At 40.8% G+C, this 19584-nt stretch overlaps 1 protein-coding gene and 1 long non-coding RNA gene across 2 annotated transcripts; both read right to left on the bottom strand.

The window, feature by feature from the left end:
- Positions 1–7302: 7302 nt before the first annotated feature.
- On the bottom strand, positions 7303–13725 carry LOC119724160. The gene is made up of 4 exons (XM_038195094.1): positions 13546–13725; positions 11317–11380; positions 8971–9089; positions 7303–8080 (listed from the first exon to the last, which is right to left on the bottom strand). The coding sequence occupies exons 1-4, from the start codon at positions 13598–13600 to the stop codon at positions 7959–7961; spliced, it is 360 nt and encodes a 119-aa protein (XP_038051022.1). The 5' UTR covers positions 13601–13725; the 3' UTR covers positions 7303–7958.
- Positions 13726–15339: 1614 nt separating this feature from the next.
- Positions 15340–16157, bottom strand: LOC119724154. Its single transcript, XR_005270622.1, has 2 exons — positions 15831–16157; positions 15340–15451 (listed from the first exon to the last, which is right to left on the bottom strand). It is a non-coding gene; the product is annotated as an uncharacterized LOC119724154 (long non-coding RNA).
- Positions 16158–19584: the final 3427 nt, after the last annotated feature.

Raw genomic sequence — 19584 nt, 5'->3', positions numbered from 1 at the left:
AAGGTCACTAGAGATCAAATATGAAATGTCATGGCATGAAGAACCAACATGCGAAGTTTCATGCTTTAGTCACAAAGTGCACAATCGTATCACTCGACAGCCCCACTAATATTGATTGTTCTTATTAACCCGAATGACGAAATATGCGTATTACTTGTGCACGCGCGAGCAAAGACGGCTTTCGGAAATAAACACAGAATTTGGGCGCAGATAATTACAGACCTTAATTACAATGAACGGCTAGAAAATGATACGCATCTAGAGCCTTTTGCCCATCGACTCCGTGCATAAACAAAACCCTAATTAAGCGGCACAGATGCAACAGATCTGAGCGTCGATCCGATGTTTACACTTGAACTGTTTATGTATTTTGAGTTTTGCAATCATTAATATTCCTCAAGACAAAATTGTTGAAAAATATCTTGGAGATGGGTTTAAAGTGAATTTTACGTACCGCCTTTCATATCAGGAATTCTCGTTCCTATGTCGACTTGTTTGTTCATGTTTATTTTCACATCGCGTACTTGCTTGAAAACTGACATGTATAGCGACGCGAAGATTTACCTACGTACAGCCGATGGTTCTAGATTAACGATTTTTTTTACAATACCACTTTACGTTTAACAAAGATGCTTTAAACTCATTATAGCTAAGCGGAACAGGAAAGCGTCAAAATATTTGGTAAATTCTGTCCTATTTTTCTCTGAGGGTGTCATGTTAGAGGGGTAAGGAATCACACGCTCCGTTCACAGAAATGGCCCCAGAACATGGATAGCAATCTAACCTAACATTTGTGAAGAAAACATTGTCGGAATGTTGTCAATGTTTCTAGTGTTTGGAACGTATTGTAAATATTTCTACGCTTTTGAAAAACAAAATGGGTACATGTATATGAATTGGAATAATCGTGCAGTGGGGAAATTTTAACCCTTCGCTTGGGCCATTATCTGCAGCCAGGCGCCCGAGCCGAAAGCAAAGGTCATTATCGGCAAACAGGCCCTAAACTACTCTCTCACAGTGTTATTGCCTTATTACGCCAAAAAAAGTCTCCGGTTTCTGGTATGGAGCCTGCCCAAAAAGTGGTGCGGCGACATGGCTTTTACTTTTTGTTTTTACCGTTTTTTTAAATCTAAAAATTAATGTGGCCTGACGTTGCGAACTTAGCAAGTTCTTCTTCAGAGGCTAAAACAGAAATGATAGAGGTACATACATTAACATAGGGGTGCACACAAACATGCAGGGCTGAAAGAAGAAACACAAAAGGAGGATTAGGTGGGAGAGGTGTGGAAAGATGCAGGGGAGGGTGGATGAGAGAACAAAGAAACAAAGGGAGATGGCAAACCACAAGGCGCTAGTATAAACAGGGGAGGGACCAGAAAGGGGACGGATCAAAGGTCACAGGAGTGGGAACGGACAAAAGAGTGTTAGAGTGAAGGGGGATGATGCAGGGGGGGGGACAGTATGGAGGTGGAAAGGGATGAAAGATGGGTAAACACAAACAAGGAAGACCATAATAATAATGGAGTCTTATATAGCGCACGTATCTACCATCAATTAGGTACTCAAGGCGCTGGAGATTATGTCTATTATTAAAGAAAGGTAAATAAAGTTAATGAGAGATATGAGACCCATTATGTAGCACCTTGTAATGGTTTACAAGACGCTTTGGCGCATATTGCAGCCACTGCCAGAAACACCGGGGCAAACCCCTTCTCTTAGCGATAAGTGTTACTGGGTTCTTTAACGTGCATTACACAACACACGGGACCTACGGCTTTACGTCCCATCCGAAGGACGAAGCAATAATGGTTAAGTGCCTTGCTCAAGAGCACAAGCACTATGTTCCCCGTCAGGATTCGAACCCATGTACCACGGCACACGAGTCGAACACCGTAACCGCAGGACCATAGCACCCCATACCCCAGGTGGATTATCTGTAAGTATGGATTATCTGTAAGTACGGAAGCTTGAATTGCCTTCAGCGATACCGCGTTACCGCGATAATTTATCGCAGAAATCCAGAAATCAGTGCAGAAGACAATGGAGGAAGAAAAGGATTAATCATTTCCAAGTTGGATGTTGAGACCATGTGGTTGAATAGTTCGAAGACGATTCATCCACACTTTCTCTCCGCTGAGGCGAACTGAGTCCTTGCGATGGCCATAAGATTCAATGCCCTGCAAAATCATATCAGAAATGGAGTGGTTAGGCAGGTTGAAGTAATGACCAACAGGGGTGTCTAGTTTCTTGGTGTTGACCGATGACCGGTGGGCATAGAAACGCTTCTTGAGCGTATTCTTAGTCTCACCTACATACTGCACTCCACAGACCCTGCAAGAAATGAGATATATGACATTAGAGGTGTTACAAGTGATGTTACCAATGGTTCTGTGGGTAGTGATAGAAGAGTGGTCAGAAAAGGAATCAGACTCCTGGATATGAATCTGGCAGACAACACATCTGGAACTGCACTTGAAAGTACCATGCAGGGTGGGAGGGGATGCAACTAAGGATGGGACTTCAGCTCGAACAATCAAGTCCCGTAGATTTCAAGGACGCCTGTAAGTCAATGTGGGGCCGTTGGGGATGGCGCGAGCAAGGCGATCTGAAGTATGGAGGATATGATGATTGTCATTAGTGATTTTGCGAAGGGGAGGGAGATTGGGGTGAAACGTGGTAACCAAGAGAATCATGGGTTTGGCCATGGCATCAGGGGCCTTTCCCGTGAGAGCTAGATTTGTGGGGATAGCTTTAGCTCTGGCAATGGCACGATGAACTTGGCGAGAGCTGTGACCCCTGGCCACCAAGTTGTTCCTCAGTATCTATGTATGGCGGGAGAAATCGGAATCATTAGAACAAATTCTTCTGAGTCTGAGTGCCTGGCTAAACGCTATGCCAGTTTTGCAGTGCCTGGGGTGACAGCTGGAGGAGTGGAGGTACTGGTGGGTGTCTATGGGTTTGGAATACAGGTCAGTGGATAGTGAGTTGCCTTGCTTGCGGACGGTGACATCCAGAAAGTGGGTTTGGTGAGCCGAGAATTCCGATGTGAATTTGATGGTTCTGTGGAAGGAATTGATGTGGTTAGTGAAGGTCAAGAGACTGTCCTCATCACTGGTCCAGATGAAAAAAACATCATCAATATATCTCCACCAGATCCAAGGGCGACATGGGGCCGAGGCAAGAATGCGTTCTTCGAGGTCGCCCATGAAGAGGCAAGCCATCGACGGGGCCATGCGAGTGCCCATTGCAGTGCCGTGTACCTGTAGATAGTGTTCACCAAGGAAGGAAAAATTGTTCTTCGTTAGTATAAGTCTCATGAGGGTGCCAACATCACTGATGGGAGGAGTCGTGTGTCCTGCCTTGGCCAGAGCCAAGGAGCAAGCACGAACACCCTCCTCATGTGGGATGTTGGTGTACAGAGATGAGACGTCTAAAGTCCCAATGATGGCTGTGCTGGGAATCTGGTCCTTGATTCCTTCAAGCTTGCGGAGGAAGTCTGGGGTGTCGTGAATGCATGACGAAATCTGTGGGACAAGGGGGGTTTGAGAAAACTGTCAATGAACAGGGAGATGCGTTCCGTGGGTGAGCCATTACCGGAGATGATGGGTCTACCGGGGTTGCCAGCCTTGTGAATCTTGGGTAGAAGGTAAAATCTGGCAGTCCTACAATCACAGGGAGAAAGAAATTTGTGAGCTTTCTTGGACAACTGGTCACGTGATCGCATATCGTCAAGTACCTGTTGTATATCTCGACAGAAAGTGCCTGTGGGGTCAGAGTCAAGGCGGGTATAGTTATTGCGATTATCCAACTGGCGATGGGCCTCATCAATGTACCTCTGACGATCCATGATGACCACAGCTGAACCTTTATCTGCTGGCTTGATGATGATGTCGGTGCGAGAGCGCAAGGAGTTGAGAGCCAGGCGCTCCTCTCTGGGGAGATTATCATGAGTCCTGTGGGGGAAGTTGTCCGGGTTAGTGACTTGGGAATTGATAACTTGAACGTATGTCTCTATGGCTGGCACACGATTCTTGGGGGATACCCATGAACTCTTGACTCGAAAAGGCTCTGGCTCGCACGGTTCACTGTCCAGGAAAAACTCACGCAGACGGATTCTACGGTAGTATTCCGTGAGATCTTGGCTGAGCTGAACCTGGTTCACAGAACGGGGAGCGGGACAAAAATTGAGACCCTTGGAGAGAAGTTTGTGCTCTGCGTCAGATATTAATGAGGAAGAAAGATTAACTACAGTGTTGACAGGGGGTTCTGGCGGTGGCGTGGTAGATGGGGACCTAGGACGTCTGAAACGTCTGTGTCTGCGTTGCTGTTGCTTGGCAAGCAAGCCACCAATCTTCTTGTTTCTCCTGTTGAGTAGGACAGAGTCAAGGTTAGACAAACCCCTTTCAATCTCATCATGGAAATTCCTGTACGTGGAGTCAGAACAACTGGATTTGAGTTGGGAGTCAAGGTGGGAAATATTCTGATGGAGGTCCTCACGTGTAAATTGACACTGCTGAGAGAGAATATTGATGAGTTTAATAGAGGCACCATGTATAACTTGATTCCATCTCATTTGAAGGTGTGGTGGGAGGTTTCCTAAGCAGGGAGTGTGAGACAGTTGCAAACCTTTGGGGATAAATCGAGAGAGGGAGTAAAACCTGTAGTTATCCTGATGGTAGGAAAAGCGTAAGGCCTTTTCCTTTGCCTTTCTGAGCTGTTGGAAAGTGCAAATGGTGTCACTCATATCTGTAGAAAGGGAAAGAATAAACGGTTAATACAATAAATCAGTGGAGGAACACGAAGACAAAAAATACAAGTCAAATGGAGTTGCTCATGCCTTTTGAAGAGACAGAGCAAAACAAAATTGTAGGTACCTGTAGTGTGGAGAGAACAGTTTGATTAGTACATGGTATAAAACGATCAAAAGAAGGAACAAAACAAAACACAATGAAACTTACATGTCAGCAAGGAGGATCACCACGAAGGGATACTGCAACAGAGAAGTTGAAACATGAAAAAAAGTAAAACTGCTGCAAACTGCTTACTGACTGGATGGACCTGAAATATATAAATCTTAAAATTAATGTGGCCTGACGTTGCGAACTTAGCAAGTTCTTCTTCAGAGGCTAAAACAGAAATGACAGAGGTAATTTTAAGGTCAAATTTGTGTTGCTTTTGTAAAATGTATTTTTTGATCACTGCGTGGACATATATACATTGTATTGAAGATTTAAAGAGGTTGTGGAATGCTCGAAGATATTTCCGTCATTTTTCGGGTATATATAGCCTAAGTTTGTCCTGTTGATCAATAATTCCGAGATCAGTGTGGTACTGATTTGTTTTTGGCAGTGATAACGTTGCTTGTTTCTCATTGATTGCGATGTCTTCCGGATAACTTTTTTGTTAAGCACCAGACGACGATCAGCAATTTGGGCCTGACCTTTGAGACCAAATTGCGATAATTGAGACTCCGTTGTTGTTGATTGCCGATATATTGCCGACTACAAAACGCCGCTGGACAAAGTATCGTCTTGAAATTGAACAATGACGACCATCGCTGTTGATAGTACAGGGGCAGATCCAGGTTTTTTGGCGGGGGGGGGGGGTATCAGCAATCAATTCTGAAATTAATGTAAAAAGGTTATTTTTTTGTCCGGACACTTGGCCTCCGTAAAACCAATAGGTTTGGAGATGGGGGGGGGGGGGGCTCGCGGCAAACTTTCAATGGGGGCGCTGTTCAAATTCGACGAATATTATAATATTGCAGAATAGACCTTTCTGCGCTTGGTTGGCAAACTGCATTTTTGCCAACCACGGCCTGCAAAACTATGGAAGGCCCAACACTGCAAAAATGAAGTAGAGTCATTACATATCACCAAAATATTATTTGATACTTGAAAATACAACACTTTCAACAAAGCTAGAAAATAATTCCTACATGTGCCTTTTACTATGTGTTGATGGCGTTATGAACCCCTGTAGCCTAGCTGGTCTGCCCTACTTTGTGCGCAGGCGTACATTATTACCAGTATAATTTGTTCGGGTGTCAGAGTGGCGGGGGGGGGGGGGGTTCGAATAATTTTTAAGGGGTGACCATGTCAAACGAGTCAGACGATATTGAATTGCGAAATATTAAATCACACCTCTTCGTCACTTTGGCGGAGACACCTTAAGAGTCATTTGCCCATAGAAGAGTCATTTGCCCATAGAGTCCGTGCATAAATACACCCTAGGCGGTACAGATGCATCAGAATGGAACGTCGATCCGATGTGCACGCTTCGTTCTCATCCGTGCTGAAAGGTACACAGGTTTGTTTACGCCGGACACCCGTAAAGCCCCCGTAAAGCCCCCGCAAAGCAAAAAGTTCGGGTTGGGGCGGGACGCGATTTCCCCCCCCCCCAAACGACACCCACATATGGGTGTACGCTATGGCGTTTTGGACTTAACTTTTATAAAAACATGAGAAGAAAATATAAGATTAGGAAAAAAAGTCATTTTGAACGTTATGAAATTCGGACTTTATTTCCCTTAAAAAAAAAAAAATCCTCCAAAGACTCGGGCTAGAAAAAAAAAATCCTGGTACTCAACATGACTCCCTTACCTTCCCTGGATGATGCTGGATGTTGGTGACTTGGTTGATCCAGTACCGTAAGCACGTTATTTGCCCGATGGCTGCATTGTAATCGTTGTGCGCACTGACTGGGTGTTGTCTTATTCCTACTGGTCCTTTATGGTAGATATGGTCGGCCAAATATAATTGAATTTGCTTCTTTTCTAAATGATCCGTGTCCTGTTTGCTTAAGTTTCCTCCGTAGAAATTTGCTGAGTGTTTTTCTTTATTTTCTCTTTGCTTTAAAGATATTATTACTTTGGTGTTTCGCAAAAAGTTTTAGATTGCTTGCTAACCTGGTATTCTTGCTTTAAACTTTAAATTGGTTTAAGTGTTTCCAATAAATAGCATGCATGTAATAATTGTATTTATTTAATGGTTTTTGATTGACTTGCTGTTGGCTTTGTTTTTGCTGCTTCATAGTTCCTGTTTTATTTTTTTTGGTTGTGTTGTGCTCCTTAGACGGGACAAAAGCCGCTCGTCTTTAACGGAGTTATAAACATTTACAACTACAAGACATTCAGAAAACACTCACTCAATCTAACTGCTTTGCATGTAACTTTTAATGTCATCTACTTGTAGAATTAAAGCACGTTACTGGTGAGATAAATCAAGAAAACCAGATAGGGAAAAAATAATCTCGATCAGTTTGATCTGAATAAGTTGTTGTGAACAAGAACTGTTTCAGTAAAACCCAATAGAGTGAACTGAGGTTATTGCCAAGCCAATTAAAGGAAAAAAAACAAGAACAATTATAATTCAATTTGTGTTATGAAGAATAAGAGTCTGACTACAATGTTGATATCCATCATACTTGGTATATACGAATATGCTTTCAAAATTGTCACCACATAATGATGCTCTCCGTATATTGACATCTAAACTTAACTCCCGTTCCTCTCTAGTTTTGTTTATGTTAAAACTGTATCAAGTGATGATGCTTGGATTTGCTTGAACCCATGAGAGAGAGTCTTGCCAAAGACTTGCATTGTCTTTAATATTTTTTTGTTAATTAATGTGTAAAGCATAGATTGTTTGTTTCTTACAATGCTTGTTTTCTTAGGCGGCAATTTGTCGTGTGAGTACGTATGTAATATTTTGTAATAACCCCAACCAGACCAAAAAGAACAAAAAAACACCATTTGGATATTAAAACGTGAGCCAAAATAAACGGCAATGTAGAATACGCCAATCCTCAAGAAAAAGTCAGTTCATAGTTATTAAAATTGTAATAAAAAAACAAGCCACCACCAATTTAATTTTAATGCGAGCGAATGCAAACATAACCAGTACACTTTTCGGGTATCACGAAGTCAGTTTGGTCCGGATCCACTTCTGGTGTTTTCTTTAGCAGTGTTTGCGTACTTCTCTATTGCTGCATCCCTCGTGGCAGCATTCCTCGTGAAGGCCTCGCTTTGAAATGCCACGATTGTCCAAGAAGCTGTTAGCCTCGTCTGATTCCACAAATGCTGGTGGGGCCAAAAAAAAAAAGATTACACAAATAACTGTGGCCTCGTGGTTAAGGGCATTGAATATGTGGTATGCGGGTAATTCTGCAGGTTGTTGGTTCGAGTCCTGCCTGGGTCATGGTGCGTATGCCCTTGGGCAAGGTACTTTGTCACTCATTGCTTCTCTCCACCCAGGAGTAAATGGGTACCTGTGAGGGCAGAGATGGTTATTGTGGTTGATTAATCTTCCTTGCGCCTAACAGGCTGCATCGAGCATACTCCCCAGGGAGCTATGATGGTCTTTGGAATGTTTCATGGGCCCAACGAGCAGGGGTAATGATGTAGCGCCTTGAGCACAAGTCCTGGTGGATACGTGCGCTTTATAAATATTGTTTTCTTATTTTTATGTGAACGTTAACATTTCAACTTCAATTGTTAACGAGTTTGCTCAGCAAAATCTCCATGAAATGTCCATCAAGTGTCCTATATCAAAGGCAAAGTTCACAGCTAAACTTACACACTGAATTTTGATAAAAGAATGCTGAGCATAATTATTGGTAGCGAACCTAAAGTGTAAACCTCATATCACAGGTTCAATAATTATTGGTATGGCCCAGAAAATGCACACGAAGAAGCAGAAAGGCAAACGGAGTTAGTACAATTAATTTTTTGTTCACCAGCTGTGCAGATTTTTATTTTGGTCACCTTTGCATAATTATGAAAGTTTTGGAACCTCTGCAGACTTGTGACCAGGTGATGTCAGAAATTGTTGTGTTATTTTTTTGTATTGATTATATTACATATGAGGGATATAATAACGACTTGACCTTACTGAAAAGGATGAAGGACTTATTTAATAGAGTTTCTATTTGTTTTGTCTGTTCTTGATTTGGAGATTATGATTAGAATACCTGATGGGGCCTCATTAGCAGCGAGATGGTGCGGGCGCCGGTGTAAGGTTACATGGTGGCAAATCTTTGCATACTTCCGAAGAAGTCTATGGCCACAGTAATGCGGTTTGCGCGTCTCCCTGTACAAAAGCAAAGATAATCAATTAAACATAATTGCATGACTGGTGTCACCGTCAGATTTCAAATTGGTTGCTTCTCTCATCCATTTTTTTTTTTTATTAAAGCGAGGTCCAGTCAAAACGACAGTGACCCGGATTAACCTCGCCTGTGGAACCAGCTACCAATACACATTACGACATCTGATTCCATTCTCTCCTTCAAAGCATCGCTCAAAACACATCTAATGACTCTGGCTTTTGCTTAATTCAGTCCGTTTATTGTTATCCTGAGCTAGGTGCAATCTGATCACATGAGCGGCGTGGGCGTCGGTGTGCATTTGCCAAAAAATTTATGAATTCATCTGAATTGGAGATGCCTGGCGATGTAGGCCGACATTCATGTTCTTCACATGGGAGGAATGCACCTAGACACCAGCTGCATTTCTGCATATCTGTTGTTTATTTGTAATTTGTACCTTTTTCTCTCTCTCTATTGGTATAATGTTTATTTTCTGAGTAAATTGGATTAAATGCATTTATAGCGCCTTGAACGCCTTAATAGATTTAAAGCTATAGGTCATCATTTGCAGCTATCCAAAAAGTAGCTGGCGTAATTATTGTTGAAAAACATACTTGGTTGAAAGATAGTAAGGGGACTAAACTCCCTGTGAAATTATTCTCTCTGGCAAGCTGTCATTTTGAAGTAATCAACGAAAGAAGGCCTTTCCAACGGTGCTTCTTAAGACGCACCATAGGAAAATTTAAATTAGTAGTTCGTTTTGTTATTCGGCGAAGCGCGCTGAAGCATTGGCACGACGCACACGCACTCCCGGTTGCTATAATTCGTCAGATCAGTGCGCGACATCGCGTAGCTGCATTCAGCTCCGTGAGAACGTGTCTCGGACGCTGAATTTAGGCGCAATTCAAAACATGATTCAGCAAGTTTTGATTTGAAATTGAGATCCTAGAATGCTGTTTTTCTCAGAATATACAGCTGAAGCTGAGCTGAAACTTTATCAGGTTAGTTGTTTAGTACCCTTCTTTAGATTTTGAGAACTATTGTTGCTTCAAACGAACAAAATGCACAAATTACAAATGATGGACAATAACTTTAATAGGCTTAATAGGTGCGCTTTATACATTTTCATTATTATTATTATCATATTTTTTTTCTGAATGAATCCAGTTTTACATCAATATACGGAATGTCATTTGAAGATACTGAGCTGCGTGAAAACCACAGATCACACACAGGCATTCAGCTACCAAAGAAATGCGTCTAACTTTTGTCAAGACTGAAACACTATTTTTATTTTCCAATTTTGCATTTTGAATATGAGGAAACCTTTTTCTGAAATAACGATGGTGATTTTTGTCTGGTTTTCATATGCAAGTTTTCATTTATTCATTAAGGCAGGAAAACTCCCTTTTTGTTATATTTGAATGGTAAATGATCATTGGTGAACAGCTGATTTTTGTGACATTTAATTAAAAAAGAAATAACTTGTGAAGAGAGTACGCTTATTACTAGTCTAGGGGCTAGTCGTTGTTAATGTTTGATACGCGATAACCCGCTGCCGCGAGAGGGCGCTATCACGACCAACCAATATCACCAACGACCCGACAGAACAACGTAAACAACATTTCCTAAAATCTCACTACACACCACAGAAGAGCTGACCAGTGAAATTGCACACAAGTCTTGCTGCATCTTTTAAACCACTGGAATAAATTTGAGAGTTTGCTTCGGAACTACTATGAATGTTTGAATTGCGCGCGCGCTGCATATATAAGGCCAAACAGGTGCGTGCGCCTTACACAACCAATAGGAATTGTTCTTCTGACGGGTTCGTGGATGATATTGCTTGGGCTTAATAGCGCCCTCTCGCGTCGGCCGGTGATCCCGGCATCGGGTTATCGCGTATTAAACAATAACAACGTCTAGACCCTGGACTAGCAAATTACGTGAAATTTCAAAGCTCCTAGTCAATAATATGTACTTTTTCCTTATGTTGTTATCATTAAATGGAGCGGGCCGCATATGTTGTATGCGTGTTTTTGAATTAGCCTTCATGAGAGTTGTCTCAAAAAAAAATCTACTGGATCAAATCACGCAACATGGCCTGCATTTAAATGAGGGTTTTGTTGGGGGGGGGGGAGGAAATGAAACACCTACTGATAATCATTTACATTGCAACATTTCAGATTAATTTAAAAGGGATTTGATACAATACACAATGTGGCTTACAATTGTCCATCGTCTTCGATGTCCAAATCATCAATTTTGTCGTCCTTGTTGAAATCAGCGGGTTCTGAGAAACAATGAAAAGAAAACACGATCACGTGGTGTCAACAGATAGGACACTCCATGTTTAAACTTAAACTCCATCTCAACACAATGATTGAGGGTTAACATAAAAGCTGAGTGAAAGTGAAACCGACGATGTTTCAATACAATGCTTGGACAGCAGAGAACCATTTAGGGTAAACAGCTAACAGCGAATAATTTGAAAAACACTTTCAATAGTTTCAAAACACGGAACAATGCAGTAGTGATCTTTAGCGACGCCGAATTTTTAACGAAAAGTCTTAAAGTTAAGACTTTTTAACCGGAAAAACAGATGCAATATGTTCATTGTTTTAAATAGTTAAATCTGAAACAGAATCCGTGGATGTTTAAAGTATGTAAATGTTAGAAGTACTTTTGATGACATGCAGACACCTTAAAAGGATGGTCCGCCTTGTTGAATCAGTGGCGAGAAACAAATCAGAGGCAGAACAATAAACAAAGAACATACAATGGAATTTAATTGTGATATTGTGAAATGATAGGAAACTTTTTTTTTCTCTTGATCAGAAGAGTTACATGATAACATTTCCTATATTTGTATAGACATGCTGTAAATTCAAGGGCAGATCCAGAACACATTTTTTTTGGGGGGGGGGCAAACAAAATTTGGTCCCCCAAATATTAGGTAAAAACTACGGTTTGGGATTCGGGGCCCGCTGAAGGAGCCGAAAATTGTTGGATTGTAGATGCTCCGTGACGCTTGGTGCGACCTGAGGCAATTTCTGACCACTTTAACCATTTTTTTAGGGAACAGAATGATGGTGTACACAGTGCCTGCCTTAACTGCGAAGTTGCTTCAAATAAAAAAATGTGGGGTTTTTTTTTGGGGGGGGGGGAGGGGAGGGGAGGGGGCATGGCCTGTTGCCCCTCCCCAACCCCCCGATATAGCCTCCATGTTGCAAATATTGACGCCAATATTGACGCCAATATTCACGACATGGTCTCCAAGTCGCAAATATTGACGCCAATATTGACGCCAATTTTCACGACATGGTCTCCATGTCGCAAATATTGACGCCAATATTGACGCCAATATTCACGACATAGCCTCCATGTCGCAAATATTGACGCCAATATTGACGCCAAAATTCACGACAGGCCCAAGTTGTAAACGCACCCATGAGTGATTTTTTTTTCACAGCAACTTGGGGTGTCCGTTACCCACACAGTCTGGCACCCAGACACACCTATCTCTGGCTGAACGTTCGTCGTGAGGCGCAGCGCGAGCCATGAATGTACATGTACATTGGACGCAAGGTGACCGTTTTAGCCGATTTTCAGCTAACTTTGACATAATTTTTGTAAAAAAAACCAGAGTTTGACAGAAAGTTTAATTGACAGAATGGATTTCTTGGGCAGATTTCTGGCAGAATTCTGCAAAAATTGTTGTAAATTTGATTTGATGAGAACAGCAAATTTGAACAAAAAATAGTACATATTTGTTTGAAAAAGCTTCAATCCTTTCAATATTCACGCATGAGTGGGTTTGCGACTTAGGCCTGTCGTGAATATTTGCGTCAATATTGGCGTCAATATTTGCGACTTGGGTCCATGTCGTGAATATTGGCGTCAATATTGGCGTCAATATTTGCGACATGGAGGCCGTGTCGTGAATATTGGCGTGAATATTGGCGTCAATATTTGCGACATAGAGGCCATGTCGTGAATATTGGCGTCAATATTGGTGTCAATATTTGCGACTTGGGTCCATGTCGTGAATATTGGCGTAAATATTGGCGCAAATATTTGCGACATGGGTGCCATGTCGTGAATATTGGCGTCAATATTGGCGTCAATATATATGTGCAATGTCCCTTTAAAGCCACCATAGATGCGACATGTTGGGAGTGTTTAGTCTGAAATCATATGTCCCAAACAAAATATATTGGATTGTAATAAAAAAAAAAACCTCTTTCATCAAATATATTTTAGGGGGAACTATTTTACAGGAGATATACCGACAGTATAACAACGAAACAAATGCCAGCAGAAGCGCTTAAAAGAAGTAAATCACCTTCGATAGCAACTACACGGGCGCAGAGCAGCAGCAAAACCATGAGTCGTGCTACTTAAAAACTCGTTTTGCTGATCACACGAAAGGCTCGGAAGAGGTACGAGGTAACTCACCTGCAATGGCAACTGCAAAAGCGCAGATCAGCAGCAAAGCTATGAATCGGTTCATGATGGCGATAACAGAGTCTTCGTGGAAATTGGTAGGAACTGGTGTAGCGACGGAACAGCAGCAACGACACCCAAAGCCAAGCCTCTAATAGAGAAAACTCAGAAACTCCACCTCATATAAGCAATTTCGGTCCACAATGTTTCGTCGAGAACCTGTTCGATAGAATCATTTGAAGTTAATTCCCCCTGCCAAACAAAACATCTTCTAAAGCTCAAGTTGAAACACTTGTACCAGAATGTAATTGTTTTTTTTGTTTTTTTGGCTCTTCATTTTGGAAAAGTGCCACTGTAATCATGTGTTTCCCTTTCCTTTTTACCATTGAGGAAAGTGCAAAAAAAATCCGTTAAGTGCATCCTTGGTTCTATCCTGGATTAAATATACATTTTAAATTTCCGTAGTAATTATAAAAATTTGGTGTGGACTATTTTTCATTTCTAATAAATTGTCAAATGAACGCCATGAGGAGTTCAAACGAAGTAATGTTGCGGGTTCTTTCAATACGTTGGCGGATGTAGCGCGTGAAGGGGCGAGCGGAGTGGGGAGGGGCAAAGTTACTTTTCTGGGCAATCAATTTTGTCAGCGTGAGTGGGATAATGCTTGCATTGCAGATGATTAATATACCTTTACTGGTAAACAGTATGTAGGTTTACAACAGCTTGGAAAATGGTTTGAAAGAATGTGTTTTGTCATCGTGGTTGTGAAATATGTGTAACATCTATTAGCTATTTATGTCCAGGCAATAGAGTAAGATTATACACCGTCTGTTTAATCATGCAGTAAGGAACATATTTGATCAACATTTGAGAAAAGTAAACATTATTCATATTCGTGTATTGCTCCAGCTCTATGCAAACCCCGTTATCTAAAGCTGCACTTTGATGAAGCCAGTAAAATGCGTATATGCATTGTTTTGAATGAGTTTGTTTCTGCATTCAAAAGGGGACGTTGAACAAAAGAGGACAATAGGGTCCCCAATTCCTGAAGGTCCCCATCCGGCGATATGTACAACACATATGGTAGGTCTTCCTAAAAGTTTAGTACAAACAAACGAGGGACAATAGGGGGTCCCCTATTGCAGGCATGTGTATACTCCGTGTATAGGTGTCCGTGTATCGGCCTACATACATATATTCCAATTTTTTTATTATTACAGGTTATACACGTTTACCTATATTTTCATAATTCCGTGGATATGCCCCCAGGCCGGGTATAACAGTTTGTTGTTAGGGCTTACGTGAGTGTGGGATCTGAGCGGCGGTCGCTGTAGGTTGCTTAGTTAGGAGACCAAAGTAGCCAATCTAGGTATATACATGTACTGCCTCGGCTGTTTAGCGATACATAATACTTACGTCGCGCGTGCAGGGATACGAAGCATATATGTACACTCTAAAAAATAGTTGCTCAATATTGGGTAAAATTACTACCTTTTCGAGAGTAAAAAGGGAACATGGTCGTCAACTTGTGTACTTTTTTTTACACAACAGCTAAAGTGCAGAAAAGTACCCATTTCAGTGTAACTTTTACCCATAATTGTGTTACGTGTTTGCACAACAAAGTTGAGTAAAAAAGTTTACCCATGTGACGACCATGTTCCCTTTTTACTCAATTATTGGGTAATCTTTACCCAACTCTCCTTTTACCCAAGTGTTGTGTCAGTTTCTTACCCAGATATTGGGTTCAAATTTTTACCCTGCACTATTGGGTTCTAAATTTACCCATCACTTGGGTTGTTTTTGAATTAGTTGTTGTGTACCTTTGTTATTGATCCTTGCGGTTTTATTCAACTTTGAACTCTGCAATGTGAATTGCATGCTAGAGACAGCAATCGCGAGGGATTTCAATAACTGAGTCCTGGGTTGGAAAGTCAGTAAAATTAATAAGATAATATTTCCCTCAAAATGGTGCTGATGCATAAGGACTATTACGAGGAACGTGGGCTAAATGATGGGCAGGGGTGTTAGAATTTCCCTCAATCAACTCATTCAAAAACAATTTCCCAAATGTCGGTCACTTTACTCCGTGTTTCTAGATCTGAGAACACTCACTATACGGTACATGAAACGCATGCATCATGTGCATGGAATCGTGGTTGGCAGAGCCGTGACGTCCAAGTTGCACATAAATGTCCAAAAAATAAGCATGTTACTTCTCTAATCTCCCCGATATTAATCCTCATACATCAGCATCCCATTTGGAGGAAACAACACTGAAATTCATTTCACTGACTTACCTGGAACAAAGAAATCACGTCATCAAAATCCCCAAATTGTTGAAGGTCTCACAAGCGGCGGCCATTTTGTATATGAGTGATGACGCGTGCACAATATTGGGTAAACGTTGTCACGTGCGTCAGTTTACCCCACACAGTGGTAACATTTTACTAATGTCATGGTAAATTCTACTCTTCAACGTGTACAATGAAATAATTGTTACACAGCGGTGGGGTAAATCCAGTTTCTTTAACCCATCGCTTGGGTAATAAAACCATGATTTGAACTCTTTGCCTGTGCTGCAGGGGCTTGTAGTCAATGTTGGGTACTATTTTACCCTTTACATGTGTAGCACATTTGACACAAGTAGGAGGTACAAGCGAAATTTTCATTTTACTCAATATTGGGCAGAAATGACGCAATTTTTTTACACAACAGTTTTACACAACATAAATTTACACTTCTTTTTTAGAGTGTAGGCCTGCACTAGGAAACAAATAATGTGTGTGAGGTATAATAAAGCCATGGTAATATTTTTTTTATATTTTTTTTTAGGAAAAGGAGCGCAATGACTGGTCGCGACGTGTTGTCTGATATGGACTACCTTCCTTCCCCATTCGCGTCAACACACCGCGACCAGTAATTTCGCGTTGCGCATGTTTTTTATGAAGAAAGCGTGTTCGGCTATACATTACAATGTGGCCAAATAACAGCATACACGTATTTGTGTGACTATTAGAAAGTAATAGTGCGATGTAGCACTTCTTAAACGTCAGGTTTAATATGGGTTTGGGGCCTTGTTACCTGGTCACATTATCAGCGATCATGCCCATACCCAGTGGTCCAATTTGTTTCGTCGAGAACCTGTTAGATAGAACAAATCGAAGTAAATTCCCGATAGGTGGATATAAGCGCTTTATAAATTTTCATTATTATTAGTATCGTGTTTTTTTCTGAATGAATCCAGTTTTACATCAATATACGGAATGCCATTTGAAGATATTGAGCTGAGTGAGAATCACAGATCACACACAGGCATTCAGCTACCAAAATAATGTGTCTAACTTTTGTCAAGACTGAAACACTATTTTTATTGTCCAATTTTGCATTTTGAATATGAGGAAACCTTTTTCTAAAATAACGATGGTGGTCCAATATGTTTCGTCGAGAACCTGTTTGATAGAAACAATCGAAGTTAATTCCCGATGCCAAAACGTTTTTTTTCCTTCTAAAGCTCAAGTTGAAACACTTGTACCAGAACGTAATTGTTTTTGGCTCTTCATGTTGGAAATTTGCAACTGCAATTATGTGTTTCCCTTTCTTTTTACCATTGAAGAAAGTGCAAAACAAAGTGAAGTGCATCCTTGGTTGTTTCCTGGATTAATGATATATTTTAAATTTCCGTAGTAATTTAAAATTTGATGTGGACTAGTTTTCATTTCTAATTTTCAAATGAACGCCATGAGGAGTTCAAACGAAGCAATGTTGCGGGTCCTTTCAATACGTTGGCGGATATAGCGTGTGAAGGGGCGAGCGGAGTGGGGAGGGGGCGGAGCTACTTTTTTGGGCAATCAATTTTGTCAGCGTGAGTGGGATAATGCTTGCATTGCCGATGATTAATATACCTTGCATGGATTCACCAGTGTCATTCGTACATTCCTTACTGGAAAACATTATGTAGGTTTATAACAGGTGGGGGAAAATGGTTTGAAAGAAAGTGTTTTGTCATCGGTGTTGTGAAATATGTGTACTATTTATAAGTTGTTTATGTCTGGCAACCGAGTAAATTATAAATCGTCTATATAATCATGCAGCAAAGAACATATTTATTCAAAATTTGAGAAAAGTAAAGAAAACGTTATTCATATTCCTGTATTGCTCCAGCTCTATGCAAACCCCGCTATCTAAAGTTGCACTAAGTTGATGAAGCCATTAAAATGCGTATTGGTTTATTTTCATTTTTGTCACAAATTAATATAATGCTAATGCAACAGTTTATTTACTACAACAATAACTAAACTTAATAGAATTCTAATACTTGAACAACACTTTGATCAATTAAAACATAAATGGTGACAGATGGGGGAACCAGGAAAAAAAGCCTAAGCTTATACGGAGCCTGGTCCCGTTTGTGAATAACTTATGAAATAAACAACAATTTAAGTTATGATCTAAATCAGTGGTCAATAAATAAATTAATTAATTAATTACTTGACATAATAGTAGAAAAACTGAAGGAAATTGAAATATACATGTACTGATTTACAATATAACATTTGATTATGAAGGAATGTGACTTATACAAATGTGAATTATGGGTGCACGTCTTATATAATACTGGAATTAAGTAAATAGCTTTAGATATCTTTTGAATTTATGCACAGTCCGAAAGAAGGGTATAGGGGTAATCTGATTCCAGAGAAGGGGGCCTTGGTGTCTAACTGTTTTCATGAATGATGCGGTCCTAGCTTTGCCAATGTGAATTTTTTTTTTGGCTGATTTTGTGTTATGTAAATGGACATCTAGACTCCTCACCAACATGGACCTGATATTTGTAGGTAGTAGTTTACCTTCGAATTTAAACATAAAGATTCCTATAGGGTATTTGTACAGTTCAAAAATATTCATTTTGCGATATGCATGGTTTTGTAACGAGTTTGTTTCTGCATTCACTAGGGGACGTTGAATAAAAGAGGACAACAGGGTCCCCAATTCATGAAGGTCCCCATTTGGCGATATGTACAAAACATATGGTGGGTCTCTCTAAAGAAGTTAGTACAAACAAAAGAGGGAAAATAGGGCGTCCCCAGTTGCAGGCATACACACTTGGGTGTGTGTATACTCCGTGTATAGGTGTCCGTGTATAGGCCTACATACATATAATCCAATATTATTTTTTTTTATTACAGGTTATACAGATTTACTTATATTTTCATAAGTCCGTGGATATGCCCCCAGGCCGGGTATAACAATTTGTTGTTAGGGCTTACGTAAGTGTGGGACCAGCAGCAATCTGAGCGGCGGTCGCTGTACGTTGCCTAGTTAGGAGACCAAAGTAGCCAATCTAGGTATATACATGTACTGTCTCGGCTGTTTAGCGATACATAATACTTACGTCGCGCGTGCAGGGATACATAGCACATTTTGTGCTCTGTACTAGGAAACAAATAATAATAATCGGCATAAAAGAACGCCCTTTTAAGTAAACTCAATCACGATGCTTACAATGATATTATTATTAATAATGTGTGTGAGGTGTAATAAAGCCATGGTAATTATTTTTTTTTAGGAAAAGGAGCGCAATGACTGGTCGCGACGTGTTGTCTGATATGGACTACCTTCCTTCCCCATTCGCGTCAACACACCGCGACCAGTAATTTCGCGTTTTCTCCTCTGTATGTTTCTTCCCCGACGCGCTGTGCATGTTTCCATGTAGAAAGCGTGTTCGGCTATACATAACGATGTGGCCAAATAACGGCATACACGTATTTTTGTGAGTAAAAAGTAATAGTGCGATGTAGCACTTTTTAAACGTCAGGTTTAATATGGGTTTGGGGCCTTGTTACCTGGTCGCATTATCAGCGATCATGCCCATACCCATTCGCGTCAACACACCGCGACCAGTAATTTCGCGTTTTCTCCTCTGTATGTTTCTTCCCCGACGCGCTGTGCATGTTTCCATGTAGAAAGCGTGTTAGGCTTTATATACATAACGATGTGGCCAAATAACGGCATACACGTATTTTTGTGAGTAAGAAAGTAATAGTGCGATGT

This window comes from Patiria miniata, unplaced genomic scaffold (genome assembly GCF_015706575.1).
Source record: "Patiria miniata isolate m_02_andy unplaced genomic scaffold, ASM1570657v1 HiC_scaffold_1, whole genome shotgun sequence".
Classification (NCBI taxonomy): domain Eukaryota; kingdom Metazoa; phylum Echinodermata; class Asteroidea; order Valvatida; family Asterinidae; genus Patiria; species Patiria miniata.
The sequence above is the reverse complement of the archived record's forward strand: the minus strand, read 5'-3'. Positions and strand labels throughout refer to the sequence as shown.

Bases quoted from the DNA above. Each gene is read 5' to 3' on its own strand.
- LOC119724160 (XM_038195094.1), bottom strand. From the start codon at position 13,600: ATGAACCGATTCATAGCTTTGCTGCTGATCTGCGCTTTTGCAGTTGCC. The intron at 11,381-13,545 runs GTGAGTTACCTC...ATTGTTTCTCAG, and splicing joins TTTTGCAGTTGCCATTGCAG to AACCCGCTGATTTCAACAAG. The intron at 8,081-8,970 runs GTATTCTAATCA...TGGCCCCACCAG, and splicing joins TGCTAATGAGGCCCCATCAG to CATTTGTGGAATCAGACGAG.